The sequence below is a fragment of the Erpetoichthys calabaricus genome, chromosome 3 (assembly GCF_900747795.2).
Source record: "Erpetoichthys calabaricus chromosome 3, fErpCal1.3, whole genome shotgun sequence".
NCBI lineage: Eukaryota > Metazoa > Chordata > Cladistia > Polypteriformes > Polypteridae > Erpetoichthys > Erpetoichthys calabaricus.
In genome coordinates this window covers 200377818-200402431 of record NC_041396.2, presented here as the reverse complement: position 1 = coordinate 200402431, position 24614 = coordinate 200377818, and the positions used below count along the sequence as shown (strand labels likewise).

At 36.7% G+C, this 24614-nt stretch overlaps 1 protein-coding gene across 1 annotated transcript in view; it reads right to left on the bottom strand.

Annotated features, from left to right (window-relative positions):
- Window positions 1-426: 426 nt before the first annotated feature.
- ibtk (inhibitor of Bruton agammaglobulinemia tyrosine kinase) overlaps window positions 427-24614 on the bottom strand; it is a 149321-nt gene continuing 125133 nt past the window's right edge. Inside the window, exons 26-28 of the mRNA XM_028797661.2 lie at window positions 24120-24257; window positions 9311-9443; window positions 427-1200 (exon numbers count right to left, since the gene is read on the bottom strand). Coding sequence (XP_028653494.1) covers window positions 1075-1200; window positions 9311-9443; window positions 24120-24257 — 397 coding nt within the window. The 3' untranslated portion in view covers window positions 427-1074. The remainder of the gene's footprint in view (window positions 1201-9310; window positions 9444-24119; window positions 24258-24614) is intronic.

The window sequence follows — 24614 nt, the reverse complement described above, 5'->3', positions numbered from 1 at the left end:
GGGTCGTCTCATTGTTGCCCCTCTAGTGCATCTGTTGTCAAAATTTCATTAACACCAAAGCAGTTGAAACTGATTAACAACTCCCTCTGCTACTTAACTGACCAGATCAACATCCCAGAAGTTTCACTGACTTGATGCTATACTCAGAATTAAAAGTGCTCCTTTAATTTTTTTAAGCAGTATATAAATATATACACACACACTTATTTTACTTTAAGCAGTCCAGTTTTCGAACAGGCACTAAAGTGAACATCTCATGCAATGACAGCTTAAAACATGCCCTGTAACAGAGTGACACCCATTCAAGGTTTGCCTGTGTTTTGAGCCTGGTGCTGCGAGGACAGTCCACAGTGTAGTAGAAGATGCAGGTTCAGATAAAAGGGTAACTGAATGACTTATTAATGGTAATTAAATTCTCAAAACACATTTGACTATGCATTTGTGTTTTTTATTGCTTCAGGACTACAAAATATTTCACCGATTGAGAACCCAAAACAAGCTTTTCTTCATGTATACCTTATAGGACAGAAGTATGCTGTATGTTTTTGTTTAACTTAAATGCAAACTTGTTATAAATAAAATGAAAACAATGGATTTAAATTCAGCAAGCGAAATGGTTAAATTGGACTGAAATTATCCAATTGCTGGGAAAAAAAGGGAAAAAGCACTTGCTTGTAATCATACGCAAACAAAACAATCCCAAGCAAAACAAAACAAACAAAAAAAAAAAGTATATTGTCTAGTGAAGACATATAGCAGAACACAGCCTGAAGGCAGAATTAATCCTTTTACTGTAACAGCATTTTCTTTTCCATTTAATTTAACAATCTGTTAATAACTATTAATACATTTTAGGATTTAGGGCATGGAGTAAATTGTGCATTACTGTCACATTCTACCAGAAAATATAAATTATATAATTTTTTTTAAAGTATCTATTTTTGTAGCTATGAATTAAACACACATTGTGCTATTCCACTTTAAAGAAAAAAAATAATTCAGAACAAATGTCAAGATGTACGAGTGCTATTTGATTTCTTCTTAATGTCATCTTGCATCATCTTCATGGAAAGCTCAGCGCTTGTTCCATGTTGGCGTTGCTATAGGATATTGTAAGGCTCGTTCCACAAGAATTAACTCATCAGGATTTCCAAAAGCTTTGTAGTGTGTTAGTAAATCTTGAATAGCACTTTCCTCAATCTGAAAAACAAACAAAAAACACTATCTGAAGGGAATTTTCAACATAGTATTTTTTTTCTCCCTTCCATTCAACACAACAGTGGAAGAAACAATTTTCTGACTGAAGAAATTACAGTAATAATATGGTGAATAAAAAACAGACTGGCTTGAAAGTTGATATTCCTGCAAACATTCACACCTTAAAAATGCACAATACATAAGCAACAGTCATGAATTTGGGATGCCAACATTTGTCAAATTCAAATAATTTGCAACCATGCACTGAATTTCATGATTGATTACTTCAATCAGCAATAAGTATTTATAGACAGAGCATGTTCTGTTTATCTAGTATTTTTTAAAACACAAACTGAAGGGAGTCATCTGACGAGAGATTCTGGTTTTTCCTAGAGGACATCATCTTATAGACTGGAACATTAGAAAACTGTGACAAGAGCAGGACATTCAGCCTAACAAGCTCTTCCGTTCTGTTCTCCTAATTCATTTAAAGAAATTAATTAAAAACTTAAAAATAAAATCATCTAATTTAAAGAATTAGACATAAAATTTTACACATATGCTCCAGTTTGTAAAGTTGATTTCATAACTTGGTGCAAGAAATATTTTTGCATTCATTAAATGATTTAAATTAGCCAATATTTCCACACCACAGGTATGGCTCTGAAGATATCACAACTTTCACATGCTGAATATTCTTATGTAACTCTGTCACTAAATTAGATATAAGCCATAACTAAATTTTGCAGTTTCACAGCAGCCAAAACTAGCATTAGATGTATGGTCACAACCCAAACTAAAATATCCATGCCTGTACTACCAAAATGCACTGCATATTTTATTTGTTTAATTGTTCACAGCAGTTACAATAAAATCATTTAAATACCTGGGACCTCATGTATAACACCGTGCACTGAATTCACACTATAATATAGCGTAAAGACAAAGGCAGAAATGTGCTTATGCACAAAAAAATCCAGATGCATAAATCTGTGCGTACGCCAACTTCTATGTTCTTCCGTTACATAAATCCTGGTCAGCGTGAAAAGCAACGCACGTGCACGCTGTCCCGCCCCAACTCCTCCCAGAATTACACTTCTTTGAATATGCAAATCAATATAAATAGCCCTTAAGCTCAGCCTTCTGTGAAGAGGCAATGGCAAAAACAAGAGGGAAAATAGAAGAATTTCAGTGAATACCAAGTGGAAGCAAGAAAAAACTTACTATTTGTTGGTTTAAACAGTGGTATAAACAACAAAAGGAAGTTGTTCGAGTGACATAGCATGTTGGAGAAACTCGAAAGCTCATGTTCACAAAGTTGCACAGTGCCCGAAATAAAAAAAAAAAAAAAAAAAAAAAAAAAAAAGTCACATAACAAAGTCGCCGTGAAAAGGAGAGTCTTAGCCCACCGTCTGAGTGTCATATGAAAGCTCATTAGGGTACAGAGAGAAAAAAAAGGCACACAGTGGGGAAAAAGCATGAAATGTCAACTTTAATCTCTAAATTTCCACTTTAATCACGTAGTTTATTTTGTCATTAAAGTAGAACATCATAAACCTCATCTTAAAATCGTTTAATTTACTAGTTTCTCAATCCCATCGTAACTAAAGTAGCACGTTAAATGCTTTGTTTTGTATTTGATCTTCTATGTGCTCTGTGTGTGTGAATCACTACATGCTTCCGGGCTTTCTCTTCCTCCGACAGGACACAGAATCCGTTACATTCTTGATATTACAGCTCTCTGAATACTTAAAATACTGAGATGTATACGTGATATTATTTTCATGATGATAGGAGTTAAAGCATGTTATTAAACATGGGAACACGGTGGCGCAGTGATTGTTCATGTCTCACGCAAAATGCTTGCTGTGCCATGTGCAACCTTTGAAGAAATACTTTATTGTAGCAGTACTGTCTCTTTCAAAACGTACTAACTTCAATTCCTGTCCTTACTTTTCTTTCTCCAAATACCCAATCTCCAAACAATCAGCTCTGTAATAGACGTTAAGCCATCTGTAAGCTTAGAACGCTGATTCTTCAAAACTTTTAAGGAACATCGAAATATCTTCGTAGTACGTGTTTGATTATTCTATTCATCTATCCTTCCAGTGTCACGTCAGCACCAGCAAGAATACAGAGCGAGGCAGGAACAATCCGTGAACAGGAGCGCTAGCGGCTTGCTAGCACTGCGGCATAGTGCAGTTAAAGTTTTATCTGTATAATATAATAAAAACATTTTGCTGCATTTCATCTTAAAAATGATATCGTCATCATATGTAAATACGTGCTTTATAAAGTGGCTCAGGATGTGCAATATTATAACTATTGCAAGTTTACAGTGAGGTGATTGTACTAATAAGTACAAACAGTTCTACAAGGAGCACTTGATGGACTGATTGAGTGCGTTTAGAGTTCTTGGGATGAAACTGTTTCTGAACTGCGAGGTCAGTACAGGAAAGGCTCTGAAGCGTTTGCCGTATGACAGCAGTTCAATAGACAGCATGGCTGAGGCAGCGTGTGCTTGATGCTGTATACTGATAATTCTCTTTCCGATCAGCTGCTGTACAGCTGTGATTCACACTCAGATACAGTGATATAAATACTCCGAGTGGTGCAGTGAGAGTAATATGGAAAAAGATGATTCAATGTGGCAACACCTAACGGGAGCAGCTGAAAGAAGAAGAAGGTGCAGTGAGAGTAACAACGCTAAAGCAGTTATGGTATTTGGAATAGTTTGACCATTCTGTGGACCATTATATTGTTACAGGTTAATTACAATCAGATGCATTAAACTAATAAACAATATGTGGTCTGCGGTGGGCTGGAGCCCTGCCCGGGGTTTGTTTCCTGCCTTGCGCCCTGTGTTGGCTGGGATTGGCTCCAGCAGACCCCATGACCCTGTAGTTAGGAAATAGCGGGTTGGATGATGGATGGATGAATGGACAATATGTGGTTAATTTCAGTGTATTTATAAAGCCGTGTCAGGGATGTGGATCTAAAAAAGAAAGGGTAACCACACAGGAACAGTAGCACTGGTTTGACGTTGAGTGCCGCCAGTCTGCAAAACAGAGCGCAGAACTTGCATACGACAGGGTATGAGCTACTATGGAAATGTGCGTGGCTTTACGCCAAGTTTAGGTTTTATACATTGCGATTTGAACATGGAAACGTTCTTATGCAACATTTTTGTGCGTACGCACCTTTTATACACGAGGTCCCTGGACTGTATAAACAGTTGAGGTGAAAAGTTTACATACACTCATACAATGGATACAAATGTTGAGGAAGTATTAGGCTTTCAATGATTTCTACAGCTGTTCTTTTCCTGTGGCAGAATGACTGGGCTTTCTTAAACCCATCAGAGGGTCACAATTATACATACAAGGTGAAACATATACATATAACACAACTTGTATTTGGTTAAAATTCTCATAGCATGTTTCATCCTGATCACATGCTTCTGGTAGCCATCAACATGCTTCTGGCAGAATTGTAATTGGATATGTGGCCATTCTTCTTGGCAGAACTAGTAGAATCCAAGAAAATGTATTGATTTCCTAGCACAGATGTGACTTTTAAGCATAGTCCACATATTTTCAGTAGGGTTCATGTTAGTGTCCTTTTTCTGTTGGAACACCCAACTCTGTCTAAGTTTCAACCTTTATGCTTATGGGTTGAGGTTATACTGAAGAATTCTGAGGCAGTCCCCATTCTTCATTACTCCATCCACTTTGTGCAAGGCACCATTTTCACTGGCAGCAAGACAGCCCCAGCGCATGATACTACCACCTCCATGCTTGACAGCTGACACAGTATTACTGGGGGACAAATGCCTCATGTGTTCTTCTCCAATCATGCCTCTGATCACTGTAGCCAAAAAACTCAATCTTTGTCTCATTTGACCATAAAAAAAGTTTCCTTCAGAAGGTTTTTTCTTTGTCCAAAGTGTTGATTTTGGAGCAAGGGCTTCATTCTTAGATGGCAGCTTCTTATTCCATGGTGATGAAAAACTTGCTTCACAGTGACACTGGTGTTCCAGCAACTTCTAGTTAATGGCTGAAATTTTTCTCTTTGATTTTGGATTGTAGATCTAACCATCTGAACCAACTTCTTTTTAGCTGAGCGTGAAAGTTTAGGTCTTCAAACTTACATTAGCAAAGTATCAGCAGTTCCAAATAACTTGAACATACCAACAAATGTTTGAACTAATGATCTTGAAATCTTAAGTTGTTTATAAATGGCTCACAGAGACATTCCTGACTTGTCTTTAAACCACAAGATTGTAGTTCTACACAAGCACCTTACCTGCTACATAAGATAAGCTTGTTTTGAGTTAAATTTAGATACAACTTAATGTTCACTTTCATGGCTCCTATTACACATTTTTTGCTTTTCCAGGTTTCTACCTGGTTCCTATGCAGTTGTTCCTTTGACAAGTGAAACAGATGTCATACTGTACATAGTGTCCATTGCTACATAAAAAGATTGTGCTTAGCACTATGGACTTGTGTGTTTACTCCCACATTAAAGAATTAAATGCTGTAATCTATATGAGCCAGTGCAACAACAGCATTTTCATTTCCTTTTATAGACACTAGTACTATGAAAAATAATAAATATGGCAACATTTACCCTTGGATTAAAAAATAAACACACACAGAGAAGACAGGATTATACTGAATTTAAGGTTCAGGACCCCCAACACTTAAGAATACTTCAGTATCTCCATATGGTAACACTGGTTGGCTGTTATGCACAAAATATTGTTTGTAAAGTAGGTGTCTTGAAAACATCAGAAAATAGTATACATAATAAGTTCCTTACAGCAGACAAGTAATGTTATATTTTTTATTTACTGTAATATGTATTTGCAACATTTGTTTCAGGTATTGAACTTTGTGTCTCTGTTTGAAAGTGCTAATTGAATGGTAGGTATCTTTACATACTGCATGTAATAAGTTTTAGCCAAATGAGAAAATATTGCAAAAATGTAAAGAAAGTGGCAGAAAGTTTAGGATGGCACAGGAAGAACTCTAGGAGCAGTTTTAATAATGAAGGAAACCATATTTGACAGCTTGGGGGCAAGAGAATATATCAGCTACTTTTTATTGTGAACAGAGAGAGAGCACAGTAAGGATGCAGACAGAACAGGGGCTGCTTAACCTCCTTCGCTTTAGACCCAAACACCACTTGGGCTGTAAAAACAGTGCTAAAATTGTTAGTCCTGAGTGTCACTTGGGCAACTGTATAGACGCATCTCACATAAGATCAGAAGATTACTCGGGCTAAAAAAGTGCCAAGTGTTTTACTCGGGCAAAGGTATAGGCGTGTCTTGCATAACAGTCAGGCCTGAGCATTACTTGGGCAACGGTATAGACACATCTTCTCCTGGCCACCTTGTGGTGACGAGGTAAACCTGTCTTCCGGTAGTGAAACTGAAAGTGGTTCTGGTGAATCAAAAAGTGGAACTCATGTCACTCGCACATCTACAGTGTGCTGTTCATATTATTGTGATTATTATAAAGCATTATTATTTGTATCATTGTTATACTTTCTACACTTCTGACTTTGTACTTTTAGTGTTTTGCACGTTTTACAGTAGAAAGACAAGATTTAATAAAAATGTAATTTTTCAAGTTAAAAAAATGCAATGCCTGCTCCATTTTTTGAGATAAAAATAATGCTAAGGAGGTTAAATCATTGTTTTAAACTCTTTTCAACCATCTGATAAATTCATCTGCAGAGTTAACATTAACTACACTCAAAAATGGTAAATTGCTTTTCTTCTGAAGTCCTATTGACTGCAAAGAAATTAATTCTTTTCTGTAGTGTGCTGCTGCTTTGTCCTCTGAGAGATGCTTTGTAAATTCTGAACTTGCCTCCCCCCATCCATAAGTTGCATGCTGCAATGAGCTAAATTAGTTTTTTTTCAACATCACAACAACAACTCAGTGCTGTGTGTTTTAAATATAATGCCAACTGACTCTAATGGTCCAGCACATTTATCAGGACTGATTCCTGCCTTTGTGCTCAATGCTGCTGGGAAAGGTTTTGCCTCCCCTGAAATAGATTAAGTGTGTTTGAGAGTATAATGTACACCAGAGTGCTGGCATGGAAAGCCATTTTTCTCACCTAAAATCATAGGCTACATCTAACCTAAACTTACAAAACCTTTTATGATAACTTAATACTCCCATGTGAATCTGTAACTGTTCAATTTGTCCTCCACCTTCTTGATGTTTAATTATGCTATATTTTTCTCCTTCTGTCCAACTATTATCCAATGACCACCTTCCAAATATTTTTTTAAAATTTTTGCTGCATGTCTTATCATAAATAACTTACACTAAAATTAGGTTAAGAGAGCAAAGAAACATACAGAACAACTACTATGGGGGTGCAGAAGGATACCGAGCTGTGTAAAAACCACATGACAGAAGAACACTTGCAATGGAGTGTAGAAGCAACTTAAACAGGTCACTTACAATGGCATATAACATAAGCACCAAAAACAAAAAATGACAAGCAGCATCATTGCTGTTTAGAAATGCTAGAGTTACTGACTGTTCACTAGTGTTTGTCGGTGAAGTTCAACAAAGCGTTTTTTGCAAAAAATATGTTTTTACTAATAACATCATTCACTGAATATTTCCCTGGAAATTCACAGTGTGAGCAGATTAGATGAACATTTCTTTTCCCTCAAGTGCCTGATGATGCTTTGCAAGCCAAGCGAGACACCAGAGTTGTAGCAGCCAAGAACTTTCACATATACTTACTGTAAGATCACTGCCGACATCCCCATCGCTCAGTCACAAACACACAATTGAAATAAATGCCTTATTGCGCTTGGCATTGCTGTATATTTTCCCATTTCGAATGACACTCATTTCACCAAGAGGAAACCCCCACTCTTCTATACTCTTGGTTGTTTCAACACCCCTGGATTTCCATTGTGCATGCATTTATATAATAAAAAAAAAAAAAAAAAAAAAAAAAACCTGCAGTATTTTCATCTAAGGGATACAATAGTTGACGATAGTGAGAATATTATGTATACTGCCACTGGACATATACCATTGATCCCTGTGTGCTGGCAGCATAGCTCCAGATGTAAATTAGCCATGTGCCCAGCTATCCCAAAACAAACCTTGAAGAAGCCCACACACTGTGAAATAAAAACAAAAAATTGATTACTATTTACAAGATGTTTCTTCTTGATGAAACCATCTGCACAAATAAACTGGAAACAAAACAGATTGTAGCTGCTCTCAGAGCTGCATCAAACAATGAAACAAGCCAGTCCCATGCCGCTGCTTTGTGGAAGGTCAATGTGCGCCACCAAGAGTGGAACTCCATCAGTGCAATATTCTGTATTTTATTTACTAATTATTAGTCAGTGGTCATTTGTTGTAATTTGCTTGTAGTATTCATTATGGCTGCATCTTTTTTTCTTTGAGGTATGGTGATGCAGTGGTTAGCACTGTTGCCTCACACTTCACATCAAATATATGGCCACCATAATCAGTCCAGCATAGTTGGCAGACTATTCCCTAGCTGTCAGGGACACTTAAAAGACCACTGCACCATTATAATCCACTCAAAGTTCACTTCCTACTTCCCCATTGAATTCAATGCATTTCTCAGAGTTCATGAATTTCACAAATATTTCCACAATTTATCCAAATTCATGGTAAAATGAATTCTCCAAGGTTTGCGCATCACTACTGTTCACAATAATATTTGTATAGTCATCAGGTCAACACAAAAATAAAATTAATCTGAAACCATTGCTAAAAGGGTTCTAACCTCCATTGGAAAGCTGTTTCACTATTGTTGATACAGGCATATATCTGATCCATTTAGAACATTTCAAATTATTAGTCTTTTTTATGTAACATATTGTAATTTCCTTAGTTTGATTAATGTTGTCATCAATGCATGCTCCATGACCTAGTTTAAAAATTGGTTCTACATTTGTACCCACATCGAAATTTTGTATTTGTAATCTTGGATGACATAAAAAGAAATAAATATACTTTTATTGAAAAGTATTGCTTTTAACATTGCTTTCATAAAATGTTTTAAAACAAATCTATCAGAAAAAACTGCTTACCTGGATCAAAGCCAGTGGCTTTTCTCTGCTCTTTATCAAAGCAGCCTCTTGCTGCTGTTCTTGTTCTAAAATGGCAGCAAACTTCATTGGGCCATCCCCCGAGATATTATTCACTGCACTCAACTGCCAGGGCCTAAAAGTTTATTGAAAAAAGGAGCAAATAATTAAATATGTGCATAATAATACAAAATATTTATTATGCTGCCTACATATTTTTGATTTGCCTACAATACATGAAGCATCTGAATGTAACAATAAAAAAATATAGGGAATGGGTTGGAGGATTAAGCTACATTACATTGTCAGTTTCTTATGTCATTAATTTGCCATCACTGTGCATGAGACCATAAAGATTACCAGAAGGTCTAATTCCTAACTAGCGAAAGTTATTGATGTATTCCATTTCTAGGTAGAAGTTAAGTCTTTCAAATAAGAAACAATTACTGCATCTAAGGAGTCCAACTAACTCTAAAAATGAAGACAACCTGGGCTACTGTAAAGCAATACATATCCAATTCAGATTATAGTATGATGAATAGAGAAGTAATAATTAACCTAATTAAGTTAATTAAGTGAACCTAAAGTCCTACAGATTTATTGAAGTTTTTCTATTTGTTAAAAGGTGTTATTTGGTTCTCCCAGGAAAGATATAACATGTTAGACATAACACAAAATAACTAAAACGTTATGTGATACTGCACAATGATTTTCATAACACACATTGGGTGCATAATCAAACCAAAATGTAACATTTTTATTTAACACAATACTAAAAAGAGAATTAAAGCAAAGAGGACAAAGGTGTGGGGATGCAATAGGTATTAAGTAAATAAGATGCAAATAATTTGGAACACACAATTGGCTACATTATTTTAAGATATAAAAATAAAAACATTGCAATTGCAAAAAAAAAATATTCACCAAGGTAATTTAGAAACTTTAAAGATAGGTTCTCACAAGAAAGCAGAGGTAATTATTATTCATCTATTTTCCTCCAAAATCCCAATGATGTGTGTTAAGTTAATTGGCGAGATAGAATCGGCACGGGATAGACAAGCGTGAATGTGTATGCCCATAAAAAGGACTGGTCAGCTGATCCAGAGACCATGAGTTATGCTGAATACTGTAAGGATAGGGTTTGGAACCTGTGAATCTAAACGGAGTTTGAAAAAGTAATGGATTGATGGATACTAAAAGAATGTTCGCTAAACACACAGCTATCAGCCACAACATTAAAACAACCTGGCTAATATGTATAGGCCCCCCTCGTACCACTAAAAAAGCTCTGAACCACTGATGCATGGACACCACAAGATCTCTAAAGGTGTCTTGAGGTATCTGGCACCAAGATTTTACCTGTAGATCGTTTAAGTTCTGTAAGTTGCAAAGTGGGGATCAATGGAACTGAGTTGTTTTTCTAGGACATTTCACAAATGCTTGACTGGATTGAGATCTAATCTAAGGGATTTGGAGGCAAAGTCAAAGACCATGAACTCTTTGTCATATTCCTCAAAACATTCCTGAACAATTTTTGCATTGTGGCAGGACTCATTACCCTGGTGAAAGATGCCACTGCCATCAGGTAATATTGTTGCTGTGAACAGTTGCACTTGGTATGAAACCATCTTTAGGCAGGTGGTACGTGTCAAAGTAACATCCACATAAATGCCAGAGTCCAAGGTTTCCTAGCAGAACATTAACAGTACCCAAAACATCACACTGCCTCTGCCAGCTTGCCTACCTCCCATAGTGCATCCTGTTTCTATCTGTTCCCTTGGTAAACGAAGCATATGCCCCTGGCTGCCCAAATGATCTAAAAGAAAACATGATTCATCAGACCAGGTCACCCTCTTCCATTGCTCTATAGTAAAGTTCTGATGCTCCTGTGTCAATTGCAGGCACTTTGGCAGTGGACTGGGTCAGAATGGGTACTGAACTGGTATGCGGCTATGCAACTCCATATGCAGCAAGCTGCAATGCACGGTGTATTCTGACATCACTCTCATGGCAAGCATCAAGTTTATCAGCAATTTGTGCTACAGTGGCTATTCTGTGAGATTGGACCAGATGCTCCCTGCTACATCAATGGGTCTTGGGGTGCCCATAACCCTGTCACCAGTGCACCTGCTGTTCTTCCTTAGACCAGTTTTGGTAGGTACTAACCACTGTATACCAGGATCACCCCACATGTCCTGTTTTGGTGATGCTCTGACCCAGTCATCACAATTTGCCTATTTATCTTGCTTTTCAAGAAATGACTGTTCACTTGCTGCTTAATATATCTGACCCCTTGACAGGCACCACTGTAATGAAATAATCAATGTTATTCATTTTCCAATGAGTGGTTTTAATGTTTTGGCTGATTGGTGCATGCATGCATACACACACATACACAATAATTTTTTCTTTGTGTTTTCAATTTTAATCAAAATTATATATTCTTTCTTATTAAAATGTACCTTAAACAGATTTTGTATCAGATAAAGAATCATACTGCTGCCAAGTGGTTATCCTGCTGTACTACTATAAAGCATGTCTATTCTTCAGTTTAAGTTATATTCAATTATTTAAGATAACATTTCCAAATAAAACAATCTTTTAATTCTGAAAGAAATCATATAAGAAATTATTAAATTACTTATGTTACGTCTTTAAAATATTTTACAAGAGAACATGAATACATACTGGAAAAAAAAGTCTAAACATGAAAAAAAAAATATTTTTGAACCTCTTATATGGATTAAAAAAGTGACACTTCCTTGTTTGTTCTTAGATTAATACTTTTTTCTGTATAATATTTATGTCACATTTATTAACATAGTATTATATATGGTTTCGTAATGTACTTTTGAGCACTGAAAACATCAAAACATATATTGAACCATCAGTTTATATTCTTTAAATTTAGACTTAAAGGTGATGAATGTTATCTGAATCATTTTAAGACTGCGCTTTTCATTTTTTAGTTTATAAAACTTATTTGCCCAACTTCACATTCTCTGTGTGCAGAGGGTACAGACCTATAAATATATGGGAGTGCAGCTGGATGATAAATTGGACTGGACTGCCAATACTGATTCTCTGTGCAAGAGAGGACAGAGCCGGCTGTACTTCCTTAGAAGACTGGCGTCCTTCAACATCTGCAATAGGATGCTGCAGATGTTCTATCAGACGATTGTGGCAAGTGCCCTCTTCTACGCGGTGGTGTGCTGGGGAGGCAGCATTAAGAAGAAGGACGCCTCATGTCTGGACAAACTGGTGAGGAAGGCAGTCTCTATTGTAGGCATGGAGCTGGACAGTTTGACATCTGTGGCAGAGCGATGGACGCTCAGCAGGCTCCTATCAATTATGGAGAATCCACTGCATCCACTAAACAGTATCATCTCCAGACAGAGGAGCAACTTCAGCGACAGACTGCTGTCACTGTCCTGCTCCACTGACAGACTGGGGAGATCGTTCCTCCCCCAAACTATGCGACTCTTCAATTCCACCTGGGGGGGGGGGGGGGGTTTGTAAACGTTAACATTACTCAAAGTTATTGTCTGTTTTTACCTGCATTTTTATTACTCTTTAATTTAATATTGTTTTTGTATCAGTATGCTGCTGCTGGAGTATGTGAATTTCCCCTTGGGATTAATAAAGTATCTATCTATCTATCTACATGGAAACCGGCCCCCTTCTTGTAACTGATCAAAGCACATTATTCAGAACATTTTGTGATTCAAAACTTATTAGACTAGGGGGCTTTGCCCCCTGCTCGCTTCGCTCGCCAACCCCCGTGTTTGGTTTTCCGGATGCACACTTTTAAGATTTTTTTTCTTTGAATTGTTGCTATTTCATTAGTTTCACTTTTATTTCAGAACTTCTGTAAAAACAATACTTGTAATCTTGTGAGTCCCAATATGCTGAATGTTTTTAATGAGGTCAGGACAGGTTTCTCTGTTTGGAATTTCATTACAGACAAAACGATCTACATCATCAGCAGTTAATTTTTTTTACAAAGTAAAAAAATAAGTAGAGTTCTACATTGGACTCCTGTCTGTAAAGTCGTGCTATTTTCCTCTCACAGTTCCAAAGGTACATGGGGTTACCAAGGCCATACCCCAGCTTTTGTCTAGGTTTTTGTACAAGGGCCAGACAGAACGTTTTTGACTCCTGGGGTAAATTTAGCTTTTTAAATAAGCAGACACTATATACACTAACAAAGTAACCAATAAATGCATGGAGCGGTAAAACTCCGTTTTTGAAATTCTCAAGATTCTTTATTTGTCACATGCATAGTTATACAGGACAACACGCAGTGAAATGCATCCTGATCCGCTTATCAAAAACTGTGCAAAGTTAGAAGAATATCAGTTAGATTAACAAAAAGTCATAGATTGAAAGATAATAGTATAGTAGAACATAATAAATAAGTAAAATTATGTGAATAAAGTAGAATTAAGTGTTAAGGTGCAATAGTGTAGTAATTATTGTACAAAACCAAAGTTAGACTGGTGCATAGTTAATTGAGGCAGTTTGTTTGTTTGCGCTACTGCGATCTTTACTTTCTTTTTTTATATTTTCTAATTTTCCTACTTTCATACCCTTTAACTTTCTCCATGTGTATAGCACCTTTTTTTTTTTTTTTTTTGAGCCTTTCTAATTTCACTGGTTTCGTAGTCTCTAACCTGCTCTGCATGTGTTTAGCGCCAATGTTTGTAAACGTCTTTATGAAGTTCACTCATTGTCTTTTGATTCTGAATCATACAGTACAATACATAGAACTGAACAAATCCTCAATACAGTATAAAAATAAAAATTCTAGAAGTACGGAGTAGAATTTCACATTAGATGATATCACATAATATGATTTGGATTTGTTTTAAGTCCTGGAGACCTCATTCATCAAGCTGCCTCCCCCATTTTGCCATTCCACATCTGAAATAGCGCTAATCCAATGAAAGGACTCCTCATTCCCACGTTCCCATTCATCAGGGATGACTTTACCTTAGGCAGGCAATCTACAATTTAAAGAGATTGTTATTTTCTTGTGAATTGTTACATATGCATTATTTTCACCTTTTACTTTAAAGACTTTTGTAAAAACAATACTTGTTTCTTTATTTCCTGCCCCGCGCGAGGTTACATCTATTTCTTCCCAGACGTATAATACTGCTCGTGTTGTGAAGGGTGTTGTGGCTGAACGTACCCTAAAGATATGCCTTTGGATCATTTGCTGTCTTTTTGCTGCTTGCTAGCTGCCTCTTCTGCCTGTCGCATGACGTTTTAAGAGTTGGGAACACATGATGCTTGCCTGCCAAAAGCAATCCAACAACTGCTAGCTTAGAGGTCTGTTGATTTGTTTTAAATGATGGCTCACTGCCTGGTCTCGCATGACGTTGTAAAAGCAATACCTGTCTTATTTCTGGCCCACGCCCGTGCATCTCATGTTTACGGTCCCCGCGAGACACACCGTGGCAAGTCTCCTTGGTCTCGTGGGTCTTTAAAATGTCCTTCGAGATTATCACGTATAGTAGACTATCAGGACAGGGGACAGGATTTCTTTTTATAATAGAGAGATATAAAAAAAAAGAAGAGAGACATTCTTGATAACAGCACAGTATTCAAAATGTAAAACATAAAAACACCAAGAATTTTACCATATATATCTATATCTATCTATCCATCCATCCATTTTCCAACCCGCTGAATCCGAACACAGGGTCACGGGGGTCTGCTGGAGCCAATCCCAGCCAACACAGGGCGCAAGGCAGGGAACCAATCCCGGGCAGGGTGCCAACCCACCGCAGGACACACACCAAACACACTAGGGCCAATTTAGAATCGCCAATCGACCTAACCTGCATGTCTTTGTCTCTCATATATATAAAAATATATAAAATATTTATATAATTATATTTATTTATAATATATATATATATATATATATATATATATTATATACACACACACACACACACACACACACACAGCGCTGTGAAAAAGTATTTGCCCCTTCCCGATTTCCTATTTTTGTCATACTTAAATGTTTCAGATTATCAAACTAATTTAAATATTAGACAAAGATAACCCAAGTAAACACAAAATGCAGTTTTTAAGGAATGATTTTATTTATTAAGGAAAAAAATTTATTATGTGAAAAAGTAAATTGCTCCCTAAACCTAATAACTGGTTGTGCTACCCTTAGCAGCAACAACTGCAATCAAGCGTTTGCAGTAACTGGCAATGAGTTATTCACATCGCTGTGGAGGAATTTTGGCCCATTCTTCTTTGCAGAATTATTTCAATTCAGCCACATTGGATGGTTTCCCTTTTTTAAGGTCATGCCACAGCATCTCAAGTGGATTCAAGTCCGGACTTTGACTAGGCTACTCCAAAACCTTCATTTGTTTTTTCTAAGCCATTCAGAGGTGGACTTGCTGGTGTGTTTTGGATCACTGTCCTGCTGCAGAACCCAAGTGCGCTTCAGCTTGAGGTTACGAACTGATGGCCGGACATTCTCCTTCAGGATTTTTTGGTAGAGAGCAAAATTCATGGTTCCACCAATCACAGTAAGTCGTCCAGTTCCTGAAGCAGCAAAGCAGCCCCAGACCATCACACTACCACCACCATGTTTGACTGTTGGCATGTTCTTTTTCTGAAATGCTGTGTTACTTTTATGCCAGATGTAATGGGACGCTTTTTGGTCATCAGTGGTTTTTGCTTTGGAACTCTGCCATGCATGCCATTTTTGCCCAGTCTTTCTTATGGTTGAGTCATGAACACTGACCTTAACTGAGGCAAGTGAGCCCTGCAGTTCTTTAGATGTTGTTCTGGGTTCTTTTGTGACCTCTTGGATGAGTCATTTCTGCACTTGGGGTAATTTTTGTAGGCCGGCTACTCCTGGGAAGGTTTACTACTGTTCCATGTTTTCTCCATTTGTGGATAATGGCTCCCACCATGGTTCACTGGAGTACCAAAGCTTTAGAAATGGGTTTGTAACCTTTTCCAGACTGATAGATGTCCATTACTTTGTTTCATAACTTTTTCTGAATTTCTTTAGATCGTAGCATGATGTCTTTCTTTTTGGGATCTTTTGGCCTATTTCACTTTGTCTGACAGGTTCTATTTAAGTGATCTCTTGATTCAATAGGTCTGGCAGTAATCAGGCCTGGGTGTGGCTAATGACATTGAACTGAGCTTTCCAAAAAATGTGATTAACCAGAGTTACTTCATGATTTAACAAGGGGGGCAATTACTTTTTCACATAGGGCCATGTAGATTTGGATAGTTTTTTTCTTAATAAATACAATCATAATTTAAAAACAGCATTTTGTGTTTACTTGGGTTATCTGTGTCTAATATTTAAATTTGTTTGATGATCTGAAACATTTAAGTGTGACAAACATGCAAAAAAAAAAAAAAAAAAACGGGAAGGGGCAAATACTTTTTCACAGAACTGTACATACATGTATACACACACACACACACACACACACACACGCTTCTTGCAAACAGTAAGTAAACTGATTAATTAGTGAAGTTATTTGGGTAGCTTATTCAGAAAAGGTTAAATAAACAATTTAGTTAATAGATTAGATTAGGTTACAAATGGATGAATTGAGTGTCCCTTTAAAAAAAAAATTTAGGCTAGGTGTTAAAAAGTGTTCTTCGATTTAGAGAAAGTAAATCTCGCAGCAACATAATTACTAACCAGAATGTCACTAGCTGAATATGAAACAACAACAATAAAAGTATTCTGCACCGCTTATTAAATACATGAAAAAACATTAATCATACTATAAGCACATGTAATGTTAAGCACCAGTTTCAAAAACCTCTTGAGAAGTATGCAACCTAAAACAAAATCCTAGCACTCACTAAACAAAATACTATTAATTTGTTAAATATGAAAATACAAAAGGAAAACAATTGTATATTAATATTTTGTTATTAAAGACTTAAATTCCTTTTATAACATAGCAGTTTCTAAAAGTACTTATGTTTCATGACCCATGATTGTTTTTTGGCGGTTTATAATCCATGACAAACAGTGTGGCCTAGTGGTTAAGAGGAGCAGTATATTGAAAATGTTTGAAAGCTGAATCAGCAATAGTAACTTATCATATGACCATTTAGCAAGTAACATTATACATAATTGTGAATACTGCTCTGTACTTTTTCAAAGGTTTCTATGAAATCTCCAGATTTCCACATTATAGAAAGTGTACATGTTTAGAAGTGTAGTTATTTGTGTGTTCTTTGTAAAAACTATATTATATGCATTGGATGTGAATTACTACATTCTCTACTCATTGTTAGGAAGGCTGTAAAATCAAAATAGAAAACAAGAATGTCTACCAGGTAACTCTTGTGATAGACAAGTCAATATATAAATGACGCAAGTGTGACCAAAACAAATACTGTTTTCTTGCTTTTCTGTGTTGTTTTGTTGAATGTTATAAAATAAAAAAGGCAACATGAAACCCAACCCACTGTAAGTTTTTAATGAAGCTATTTTCTCCGCATTGAACATGCCAGAGCTTACTCTTAAAGCCTAAGGCACAAGAGGCAGGAAGCAATCTGAAACTGAAAGCATTTCATCACAAACCCACAAACTCATACCAGACCAATGTACAGTCACTGATTATCTAAATATACATTTCAGGGGCATGGGAGAAAATCTGGAGTTACCTATAAAATAACCTACACAGAGAAAACACACACCACATAAGAATTAACCATGTTAGGTTTCAAACCCAGTCTCCTGTTGCTGTAAAGTGTCTACTTTCTGATCCACTGTAGAACAATGCGGGGCCATATCTCTTTACCGAGTTTACTCAATTCTGTGAAACTTGTGGCTCTGTAGAAATAAACAATATTCCAGTTTCTAGACTTTGAGAAGGGCATTCTCAGAGTATACATTTATGTGTCTTCAATCATTCTGGTGTACAACTGCTTATGTGTTTCCTTATATTGTTTACCTCCATAATTCAGTGGCACTTTCTCTGCAGAACTGATGGGAAAGTGATGAAGGACCAGAGAAAGAATAGCATCTTAAAATAATGACAGACATTACCATTCTTAACCACTAATTAAATGTGGATTGGAATGATGGCTTTTCTCCAGACTTAAGCACTTATCACCTGTGTACCTGTGCAAAACCATTTCAATGGTCATCATGCAATGGGGCTGTTTTTCAGTGGCTGTGACTGGGAAACAAGAGAGGCAGGAGGGAAAACTGAAAAGAGCAAAGTACAATGATATCCTTGATAAAAACCTGCTCCAGCACATTATGGACTTCAGACTCAGCCAAAGGTTCACTTTCCAAAAAAACAAGTTTTGTCCCACAAGCCTTTAGACTTTTAAACTCTTGATCAGTCAGTTAATACAGTGGTAGTCTATTAATACAGTGAAACACAGAATTATTTCTGTAATATTAAGTTATTTCAGGTTTTAAAATATCTTCTTCATCAAAATATTATACAGTACCTATGTAGAATATACATTTTTACTCTGTTTATTCTGGTTGTTATTTTAGTTATTTACAGTACTCTTGCATATAATCAGGCCGGGAGATGCAATTTTGTTTTGCTGTGTGTGGTTTTAAGTAGCACGGTACACCTTGAATCTTGAACAATGACCCTAATTACAAAGCAAAGACAACACAGGAATGGCTTAGGGACAATTCTCTAAATGTCCTCGAGTTTCACAGCCAGAGATGAACTTATACCCAAACAAACATCTCTGGAGAGACCTGAAAACAGCTGTCTACTAATGGTCATCTTTCAATTTGACAGAGCTTGAGAGGATTTGTACAGAAGAATGGTAGAAAATCCCAAATTTCAAGTGTATGAAGCTGGTCACAATATACCCAAGAAAACTTCAGGCTGTATTCACTGCCAAAGGTGCTTTAACAAAGTACTGAGTAAAGGGGTCTGGATACTTATGTCAATGTGATATTTCAGGTTTTTATTTTAAATAAATGTGCAAAAAATTCTAAAATCCTGTTTTCACTTTGTCATTCTGGTGTACTTAGTGTTGCCTGCTGTGGGGGAAAAATGAATTTAAACAATTTTAGCACAAAGGTGCAACATAGCAAAATGCTAAATATTTGGAGTAATACTTTCTGTAAACACTGTAAGGACAGAATGAATACTATCTTTGAATTTAGAAAGTTAAGTGCTAAGCTGAAAATTAGAACTGACAAGGTAGTCTTATCTAAAATTCTACCTGTTCCACATACCAAGCCAGATAAGAGTAAAGAAATCAGGTTTAATACATGGTTCAAAGCTTAGTGAAGGATACAGGGATGAAGAAATATAAGACTGATGTTGGGATATTGTTACATAGTTCTGTGAAAACGTATTTGCCCCTATCCTTGTAGCCTTTGCTTTTGCATTTTTAACACCAAGAACGGCTTTAGATCATTAGACAAAATTCAACATTTGAGAAAAGAAACCTGAATGAACATAAAATGCAGTTTTTACATTATCATTTTACTTTATTTAAGGAATAAAGTAAACCTAGATTCTTTTGGTGTATTTCTGGGATCCCCTGTGACTTTTTGAATGTGTTGTTACTGCACCCTTAATTTTTGGTAGACCAGCTTTTTCTGATCCACAACTTTCCCAAGTTCTCCATTTGGAGATAATGGTTAGCAATAAATTATTATCAATAAAGAAATAATCAATTATTGAGTAACTGTGATGTACTAATGAGAAGGAATATGCACTTGAGTTTGGATTTTAAAATATCTGTGGGTCTAATAAATTATGATCCATTGCAAACTGTGTCATTATTTTTGCAGTATTAGATGTTATCGTTATTGTAGGTGAAGACCTATCCTGGTCTGGATTTAAAACACAATTAAAGTCTCCGGCCATTATAATTCAATGAATGTTCATACTAGGAACAGATGCAAATACATTTTGAATGAAGTCCCTATCATACATGTAGACATTTATCAAAATTACTTTAGATTTACATAGATTACCATAACCATGACATACTGCCCTACAGGATCAGAAACTATGTCTGATGCTACAAAAGAGATTATTTAGTGTATTAAGAGTCCCACACCTCTAGTTTTCTTTGTATAGCTGGAGTGAAAGATTTGGCCAGTCCAATCTCTTTGAAGCCAAAATTGATCCTTACTTATTAAGTAAGACTCATGTAAAAATAAAATTTTGGCATTTAGGCCTGATAGGTAAGAGAATACTTTTTTTCCTGCTTTAGATCGTGACTGAGATCTTTGACATTCCAGCTAACAAAGTTCACTGTTTGGTCAAAGGGACACTTTTTCTGAACATTAGAGGACATTTTGTAATCTTAAGTAAAAGTAGTATGTTGTGTCATACAATAGCTGTGCCCTTGATTATTGCCAAGTATTATGGCTAAGGAACCTATTATTATGTTGGCAATTACAGGTGTTTGGGTGAAGAGATACAAAATAAATAGCTTGCTCTCTTTCTCCCCATTCCCTCCCTCCAGCCCTCCCTGAAATTGTGTCCTCAAGTGATGCAACCACACTTCACAAAGTTCCAGTCCTCTGACATGCCATGAGACAGAGCATATCCAAAACAAAACAAGCCACTAGCAACTGTGCAGAAAGGATTAAAATTTAAATTGAGATATCATATGATAGTACAGTCCAAATACAATAAACCTTGGATATGATGTTAAACAGTCCACTTTAGGATAAGGGGGAAAAGAGATCTTATGACATTGCAGTCCAGAAGCAAAAAAAACCTAGGGCATAGTATTAAAACAGTCCCCATAAGAAATAAGTACAGTGGAACCTTTGTTTGCGAGTAACTTGGTTTACGAGTGTTTTGCAAGACGAGCAAAAATTTTTAAAAAATTTTGACTTGATAAACGAGCGAGGTCTTGCAGTACGAGTAGTATGTATACGCTCTGTCTGCTGAGCGTCATGTGATCACAACTGAGCTGATGGTTCTTCTCTCACGCTGCGGGATTGTGGGAAATAGTCTGCTATTCTCCGTCTGAGTCGGCATGCCTCACTCATATAGTCAACATCCATACGAGCGTATACTGTTTACTGCAACATTAGCATTGTGACTGTGTGTGCGCGTGTGTGTCTGTGTGTGCGCGTGTGTGTGTATGTGTGCTTGCTCGCTCACGTGTGTGTGTGTGTGCGTGCGTGCGTGCGCTCAGGAGACTGCGATTGCTTTGGGACGCTCTTCCGCGTTTCGTCCTGTTGGGTGCAATCCCACAAGAGTTTAGAAACTCACTCACACCAGCCACGATTCTTTTCAAAGGTAAAGTGCAGATTAATCTGTTTTATGTATTTTTACTTTATATTTTGTATTAATCATTTTTATATGAATTGTTTTGGGTTGTGGAACAAATCATCTGAGTTTCCATTATTTCTTATGGGGAAATTCACTTTGATATACGAGTGCTTTGGACTACGAGCACGTTTCCGGAACGAATTATGCTCACAAACCGAGGTTCCACTGTATTAGGTAAAAAAAAAAAAACACCTCTTAATGGTTACCATAATATATGCATATATAACACAATAAAATTCAACATGGCAACTTTAAAAGAAAAAAGTGGCCAAAAAGGGAATAGAAAGGAATGGAAATAGAATATATAGTTATGGCAAATGTTGCATGAGCAGAATCATCTTTGCATAACTGGGACACAACCCGACTCATGTTCACATTTCGGACAATGTTGGAATCAGTCTTTTTAGCTCTTTTTCAGCATCTTCAGGAGAACTGAAAATGTAGAATTGGCCATCAGAAAAAAACATTCAATTTGGCAGGAAACAAGAGGGTGTATGTGATTTCAGCTTTGCGTAAACACTGTTTGATGCGGCAAATGTAGCATGTTTAGCCAAATGTTGAAGGGGAGAAGTCTGGGAAAATATGTATGAAATTATTTTCAAATATAATCTCCTGTTTCTGTCTGAGAATCAACTTCAAATTTTCTTTGACAAACAGTTTGTCGAATCGGACAATCAAGCTTCTCGGTTTTGAGGCATTCAAACCATGTATGTGATAAGCTGCAGTGATCCAATATACAGTGATCCCTCACTATATCACGCTTCGACTTTCGCGGCTTCACTCTATTGCGATTTTTTTCTCATACACGCTTACGTCACTATGCATACGCTTTCTGAGAACTTTTATCTAAGCCCCACGATGGCTCCTAAACGTGCTGCTTTTTCTAAGCCTTCTGACAATGAAACTAAGCGCAGGAGGAAGATGCTTACCATCCAGGAGACGGTGAAACTCTTGGATATGATCAAAGATGGCAATACCCTACAAAAGCCTCCTCACGCAAATGAAAAGACAGTGCCAGCAACTGCCTATCAAGATGTTCTTCAGCCGCGCACCCAGACACCCACTGCCTACTCCTAGTACTCCTTCAGTGGAAGAAGACAACGACGCACCTGCTAAAGACACTGCACCACCTGAAGACTCTCCTACTGAGGTCGTGCCTTCATAGGTTAGTGGTTGTGTGTAAGAACTGTGTGTGTGTGTAATTAAATGTACAGTAAATAATAATAATATGATATTTGTAACGTCTAATATGTCTTATTTTCTCTTATTTTGTCTAATATATTGGGTAATACGAGTGTAATGGTGACTAAAGTGTGTTATTTCATGTCTAGAGGGCTCTAATAATGTTAAAAAACGTATTTAGAAGGTCGTAAACAGGTTTTCTATACTCTAACTGCGAAAATATTCGATTTATAAATAAAGAATCCTACTTCGCGAAAATTCATTTATCGCGGTAGAGTCTGGAACGGATTAACCGTGATAAACGAGGGTTCACTGTAAAGTCTTCTCCAGTTAATTTAGAAAGTAAATCAGCTATGAATTTCAGTGAGTTTGTACTTTTACAGTTTTACAGGAGACCTTTGATTCTGATGTTGTTCCTTCTATATCTATTTTCTAACACAGCTAATTTATCAGCAGTAGTTTATTTTTTGTCAATGGCAGATATCGATTGTTCAACTACTTCAATTCGAGTAGTAAACATTTAACATCTTCCAGGTGATCCACAAGTTTTCTTATTTTATTCTCAATTTTGCTCATATTTTCCTGTATTTTTTCCAAGGATACTTGCTAGAGCTATATTAAGATTTACATCAGATTTATTGTTTAAACATACATGCCGATCTTTAATTTCCTGAAGCAGCTTGTCCATTCTGCAGTCTATTCTGACATCAATTTTGTCTGTTTTCTTGTGTATATCATCTATTCTCTTGCGGGTCTCATCTATTGTTCCCACGTGTACATTAATCATTGCATCGCCATTTTGATCTCCTCTGTGCTTTGAGAGAGGAGATATGTAATATGTTGAAGTTGATTCTACTGACTGGGGGTGTTGGTAGTAGCTGACTGCAGGGATAAAGAGGCCTTGCTCAGTTCCAATATTATGCATTAGATCAGCGAATTCTTGTTGCCTGCTTCACTTGCTGTTTTGCTTCCATAATCGTTGTCCACCGGGGAAGATGCTATAGCGTGAGGTCCAGGCAGAACCATTCCTTCGCTTGTCTCTTCCAACGTGGTTTCTGATAGGCCATATCTTGAACTTGACTTAGACTTTGATGAGAGTAACTACTTTTTCCTTCTTTCCTTCACGTTCTGACCCCCTTGGTTTCCTGCTCATGCTTTTTAATATACTTCTAGTTCAATCCTCCTGGATTGACCAAATACAGGATATCTTGGATATATAATAAAAAAAAAGCCAGATAACACCGCTGCCAGCAGAGCTCTATCCTAGACGTAGATGTTTCACAATTGACAAGACAAAAATTAAGAACTTCAGAAAAGTTCTCCATATTTACCCAAATTTCTTATCAGCATGGAGCTCAGGGTTTTTAAAAGACACCTTTTTCCCAGCTGAACCCACAGAATCGTCCATTGTCTTCTGTGTCATGAGAACCTCACTTAACGATACAGCAGCAGACTGAACTGGGACAGTCCTAAAGAAGGAAAATGCATCATTTTGAAAATAATAGCACTGAAACAATACACATATACAAGGTAATTTTAAAATTACAAGACCACAATTAATACATAAAAATAAAATAAGTAATGTATTTAACACCGCTTTACTTAATGCTAGAAGTTTCATGAATAAAACAAATAAGGAATCATATATGGCTGCACATAGTTACGATAGCATAACAATAAGACAGGTACACAGTATTTAGGAAGGACAGGAAAAATCTGAAAGTCTGACATTGTGAATGGATTATTCCCAATCTAGGCAATATATTCAATATGCATCTTTTTAAAGAAAACATGATTGGGTAGGAATAGTATTGTAGTGGGGGACT